The sequence below is a fragment of the Morone saxatilis genome, unplaced genomic scaffold (assembly GCF_004916995.1).
Source record: "Morone saxatilis isolate NCDOM2014 unplaced genomic scaffold, NCSU_SB_2.0 Contig1, whole genome shotgun sequence".
NCBI classification, from domain to species: domain Eukaryota; kingdom Metazoa; phylum Chordata; class Actinopteri; family Moronidae; genus Morone; species Morone saxatilis.
In genome coordinates this window covers 21,668,086-21,674,529 of record NW_023339651.1, presented here as the reverse complement: position 1 = coordinate 21,674,529, position 6,444 = coordinate 21,668,086, and the positions used below count along the sequence as shown (strand labels likewise).

The window sequence follows — 6,444 nt, the reverse complement described above, 5'->3', positions numbered from 1 at the left end:
TTGAATGTTAAAGTCCTGTGTGTAGGATTTAATGACACCTAGTAGTGTAGTTGCAGAAACTACCGTGGCAGCAAAAATCGCAAAAGGCTCTATCTAGAGCCAGTATTTGGTTTGTCCCTTCTGGGCTACTGTATGGTAGTTCAACATGGTGGGCTCCATAGAAGAAGGTATAATGAAAACATACCTATGAATATTATATTCCATTTTTGACAATAAAAAAACACTCTGGTCCCTTAATGATTTGTCATACAGTATTGTTGTTCCTCTCCATCGTGCAATGTCTGTGGGTTGTTGTAACAGATGTAGGTCATGGCTGCCGCCATGCTGTGTACTCTGAAGGGCTGTGGTGATTCACTCATAGCATGCCCCATTATTAAAGGATATGCCAGGATGTATTCCTTATTTGATCTCAAGGTTTTATTGTGCAGGCCTGACTGGGGCATTCACTTCTGAATTTTGATTCTGTAAGTTTTACTTTATATCTTTGTGAACTATATGGATATTTTGTTTGCTGTGGTAATATTTGTCAGTAAACAGTCATGACAGTGAAAGTAGTCAAGCTCACTGCTGACCTACACTGAGTGACAGGAAGTGCCTTCTTTTTCAATCTTCCCTCAAGAAGATCATTTTAAACAACCACTAATATGTATCAGTCATTAGAATCTGAATGCAGACGGACATCTGACCTTCATGCACTGAGAGAAAAATGTCTTGCTATGCAGTGTATGCATTATATTGGAAATATAAACCCTACTACAGAGTAATTCTTAGAATATGACCTTTGGTGCATTTCAATTAATTTAATTGGTGGTGTTTGACTCAGTATTTAATTTTCTCCTTTTCTGTTCATCCATTATTCACATGTAATACATCACCTTGAAGACTCCCCAAAATGATACATACATACACACACACACACACACGCAGAGCAGAGCGGAGTGTGCTACCAGTGCTGTATGGTGAATGTGGTTTGGTTTCCTCGTCCTGTCTGCCAGTGGTGTGCATATTGTTGCTTTGTGTTTGAGTGGTGAAGATTATCTTTTTAATTTTTTTCTACTTGTTTCTTTCCATATCTCAATTTATCCTACCTCTCAGTTCAATTCAGTTGTATTTGTATAGTGCCAAATCATAACAGAAGTTATCTCAGGACACAGTTCAAATAGGGCAGGTCTAGATCCTATGTTTTTATAAATATTTATAGGATAATATAGTTATGTTCTGACCAGTTACTGGATGATTGGGCATATGTACAATTTCTTGTTACAACATGGATCAGACTCAGTAAAGATTTTTCAGAGTATCTGTCTGTTTATATGTTTGCATTTCACTATCAATTACTGCCAGTTGCACATTATTACAAACCTAGTCTTAAAATATATTTTGTCTTTGATGATAGCTTATATTACTGTTTTAACTGTTAATATTTTAAGTTAAGTTACCCTAGCAGTAGCTCAGGAGTTTGCCTTGGGGTGATGGGGTGGCCAGAAGGTTCATAGTTCAATCCCCATACTTACAGGATAAATCTGTGGGTGAAAAGTGAAAGAGCATTGCTTGCCCCTCCCTCATTTCCACGGCTGAGGCACTCTGAGGACCCTGAACCCCCCCCAGCTGCTCCAATGGAGTTTCTCAGTGACCACCAAATCAGACTGTGGCTGAGCAGTGGCTCAGTCTGTAGGGACTTGGCTTGGGAACCGGAGGGTCACTGGTTCAAATCCCACACACCACAATATAGAGTGTGGACTGGTCTATGTTACAACTGACACAAAATAATTTAAGTGGAATTAAAATACCACCTTGTGTGTTGATAGAGAGCAGGGGCAGAGGTTTAAGCAAGTGAGGCTCAGTAAATTAACAGGGCTGTGTCCCTGCCTGCCACTAATGACCAGATTGCCACAATAAAATACTTTGTTGTTGACTTTAAAGATAATGGTGTGGATACCATTTTTGGACTTGTCTGTGTAAAAATGGTGTGGACTACTTGGAACAAGTTTCAGTGTGTTTGATGCTGTTGTGTCGTGTGTGTGTGTGTGTGTGTGCATCTGTCTGTCTTTCAGGATGAGGTGGATAGTCAGAACCCAGTGTTAAGAGACAACCATCAGCTCCTTGAAGAAGTGAAAGGGTGGCTCAAAGACCAGAAGGTGCAGGAAATTTTTATGCAAGGTAAGATTTTCTTACATTCTTTATATTGCTAAGCATTACACTGTGTAGATAGTATCATTGTTACAATGTTGTTAAGTGTAACAGTTGCTGAATGTGTTGGTCATCATGTTCTGTGCACTCAGCCTGTTCAGGCATTACTGTAACTAGTGTGTCTTCACCTGCAGTTAACTTTGATACTTCCAGTAACAGGACACTAACACCGTGATTGGAACTGTTTTCTGTTGCTTCTAGGTCCCTATTCATTGAATGGCTACCGTGTGCGTGTGTACAGACAAGACTCGGCCACCCAGTGGTTTACTGGCATCATTACACACCACGACCTCTTCAGTCGAAACATGGTCGTTATGAATGACCAGGTACACCCATACCCATGCATGCATTTTAAACACTATTTATTAGTTGTTTTTTTATCAGTACAAATAACAAGGACAAGAACATTATCTCCCACCCCCCACCCCACTTTCTCAATAGCACAAAAACAGGACAGGAACATGACAATAATGTCTAACAAGCAAAACAAAACAGTAACAAAATAAATACATACAAATACGTATTTTCATATCTTCTAAGCATTCTGAAGCTACATCTATTGCCAGCTTTGTTGTGTACAGCTAACGTGGATACAGGTGTTGTGCTTGTCCCTTCCAAGTTTAGCAGAAAAGCCACCTATCTATCAACCTGTCTATACCAGACTGACTCTCTTCACTAAATCAAGTTGTCATTCCAACTCAGGCCTTCTGACGAGAGCTGCATTATTGCAGCTACCTGCGCTCTTCACCACAGTGCAGCGTTATCATTGTGCAGCTAGCACAAACTAGCTCTCCCACTTTTTCACTACAATACTGCTTACTCACTAGCTTAAAATGAACATCCATGACCACCATGAAAGTGAAACACTGCACCTTTAAAACCAGAAGCTTATTAGATCTAAAAAAAACTGGTTCACATGTGGACAGTGTAAAGTGAATCTGGTGTGTGTTCAGGTGCTAGAGCCTCAAAACGTGGATCCGTCTATGGTCCAGATGACCTTTCTTGATGACGTGGTCCACTCCCTGCTGAAAGGAGAAAACATTGGCATCACTTCCAGACGAAGGTCACGATCCAGCCAGAACAACAATTCTGCCCACGTGAGTTCACACACACATACACAGAATACACACAATAGTACATTTGCACAACTAGAAAGAGCTTTCTAACAGCTGGTAGTGGTGAGGATGAACACACTTAAAACTGACATATTTAACTATCTGTAAGCTGTGTCATATATTCAAAATGCATAAAAGCACAGAAAAAAAAATTAAGAAAATGAGAATAAAAATCTTATACACAGAATTGAAATGTAGCTTCACATTGTCAGCGGTAACAGTACGTTTTTCAGCAGTAAACACTGACGTTGTACAAATAAAGGCTCAGGTTCCATATGCCATCAACAATTCATTCCTTACCTATATCACCTCTGAGAAAATAAAATAACCAGCCTACATATACACCAAGATTGAAAAATGTGAACATAATGGAGGGATAAAATAAAACAGGATAAGTGTAATTTTGGTCAGATGCGATAAATGCATTATATTATGACATTATCAATTACAAACAGTTGAAAGGTATATGATGAAGTGCTGTGGGTTATTGTCTGGGTGAAGGCCCATTTACATGACCAAAGAAGACAATGTCAACATATACACAGTAGTTGGAGCAAATCAGACCTTCTTTTGAAAAGAGTGACACATTTTTCACATTTTGTGTTATATACTACAAATAGATGAGTTTATTTAGGCCCACAACTTATCATTACTGATACATCTGCTAATTTATTTTCTTGACTCATTGACTGATCTAGTTTATAATAAGCCACTTTAAGTATGCTCTACCTGAATGCAGCCAATAGGGGGCCTTTATTGTGTTTTTGCTGTTCCTCGTGTTGACTTGCCAACCATTCTTTAGACCTATTACATCTTTATTTGTTCGTTTCAGAAACATTGGTCAACACAGCCTGCCACAACCTTCCCAAATCTCTTATATTATGCATTTCCAAACCAGGAAAATCCAATTGTATTGCAGATCTTTTTTGTTTCCTCAATTGGGCAGTAATTGTGGTTATTGATGAATTCTTTCTCATTTTCTCTGATCCATATCTGCTGTCACTTTCTTTGTTTCCTCCTATTTAATGGACATAGCTTTAAAGCTAAAGTTTGTATGTCCTTTTTGTTTAGCTTTCCATTAAAAGTCAACACACAGAGACAAACAGCACGCAGTCACACTGGTTACCAGTCAGCTCCTTGATGTCAAACATTATTTACAATTTGTGTTGTTTAGTCAAAAATGCATGAGGCACATGGAAGGAGCTCATTGTTGAACCAGTCTGTTTGTCATGAACAAAATTTCTCACAATTTCTTTTCATTTTGTTATTTTTTTCTTGATTTTTATTTTCTTGTTGTTCCCACATTAAAGATGGCAGGAGGGAGACCCGGCGGGACCACTGGCAACACTCAGGTACCCCCAACCCTCAAACCCTCCAGACCCACACTTTCAACAATAGGGCTGCAACTAATGATTATATTAATTATTGATTAATCTGTCGAGCGTTAATCGATTAGTTGTTTGGTCCATAAAACATCACAAAATTATGCTATTTAGTTTACTGTCATAGAGGACTAAGGAAACCAGAAGATATTCACATTTCTTCCTAAAAAAAAAATTAAAAAGCGATTAATCAATTAGCAAAATGGTTGGCGATTCATTTAATAGTTAACAACTAATTGACTAATTGTTGCAGCTCTATTCCACAATACACTATAGGAGAAGAAAAGTCCATTGAAGTGTAGAGTAACAGCTGACAAACATGATCTGTGCTTGAATGAAAGGAAAGGCACCAAATGAGCACCACCAAATCTAAACATTACATGTATCACTCAGCCAGCTGTGAGTTTCTAGCTATGAAGTCTGTTGATTCAAAACTTGAGCTGCAAGGAGAGTGTACTTAAACTTAGTCTGGCAAAAAAAAACATTTCTGTATTGGCACTTCTGGCATTGCAGCAAAGTTATCTGACTGAGGTGCAGATTGTTCCTGTTAGTGTCACTGGTTATTGGGAGGAAATCTCCACATTGGAGCGTTTGATTTATTGATTAATCTAGAGTTATTAAAGGAAACCAAAATCTAGGAAAAACATTTTCCTCCACTACTACTGTGGTATCTTTTGGTGATTGGAAAAGCAATCTGACTTTCACCTAACACATAATAAAAATGCCTACCTTTAATCTAATGAGAACTGTAGAATCTTTTTGCTAGTGCAATAACTGAATGAAGGCAGCAAAGCTGCGTAAGACACTTCAAGCACTAGTCATGTCTTCAGTTGTCTCTGACCTGTACATCTCCCCTCTCTTACAAACAATATTTTCACTTTGGCATGAACTGTTTCTCTCAACATTTGTATCCCCAAATGTATGTACCAATTTATAAGGAGTATGGTCTAGACCTGCTCTATATAAAAAGTGTCCTGTGATAGCTTCTGTTATGTTTTGCTATATAGTGGTGAAAAGGCTTTATTGAGAGTATCAAATAAACTTTTCTACACTAGGTACCAAAAACAGGAGAACCATTTGGATTATCTCAGTTGAACCTTTAGCAGACTTTGAGATTCACCAAATAAAAATCACAGTGAACAATATAACTGCAGGTACACGGACAGTAGTTCTTTCTGACACTGTATGGATGCACAGTGCTACAACCTGGAGATGATGTCAAAGTGAAATATTAATTTAAAGAATGACTTCACCCAAGCCAAAATCCTGCCCACACTGCCATCTAGTGGTTGCTGCCTCTTCCACACACGGTGCAGTAGTGCATTTCACCATATACAGAATAATTCATCACAGTTTGGCAAAGTCAAATACACAGAACGCACAGACCCCTCCCAGCTGTGAGGATGGGTGTTGACAGAAGTGATTCAGCCCTTAGAAGTCAGTGCAGCCATGCTTTTGCATAGTGTGGATGTCAGGGACCAAGACCAAACAGTCAAGCAATGAGGAGAACAGGAGTTTGTTTGAAAAAATAGGGTCTTTTTTATTTTACCCATAAAATTATCAAACAATAGGAAAACCAAGAATTTAACAGACTAGCGCCTATAAAAGAGGGGTCAACAAAATATAACTTATACTCAGAAACAGCATACAACAAACAGAATATAACCCAACAAACTTGACCTCACTGAAATGAGACACAAGGGAACATATATAGGTGGCTTGGCCAAACCAATTTACACTACAAAGGGGGAAAACAA

At 38.5% G+C, this 6,444-nt stretch overlaps 1 protein-coding gene across 1 annotated transcript in view; it reads left to right on the top strand.

The window, feature by feature from the left end:
- Positions 1 to 2,008: 2,008 nt before the first annotated feature.
- jmjd1cb (jumonji domain containing 1Cb) overlaps positions 2,009 to 6,444 on the top strand; it is a gene marked incomplete in the record, with an annotated part of 33,715 nt that continues 29,279 nt past the window's right edge. Inside the window, 4 exon segments of the mRNA XM_035668090.1 lie at positions 2,009 to 2,160; positions 2,392 to 2,516; positions 3,144 to 3,287; positions 4,616 to 4,657. Of these exon segments, the coding sequence (XP_035523983.1) occupies positions 2,154 to 2,160; positions 2,392 to 2,516; positions 3,144 to 3,287; positions 4,616 to 4,657 (318 nt within the window).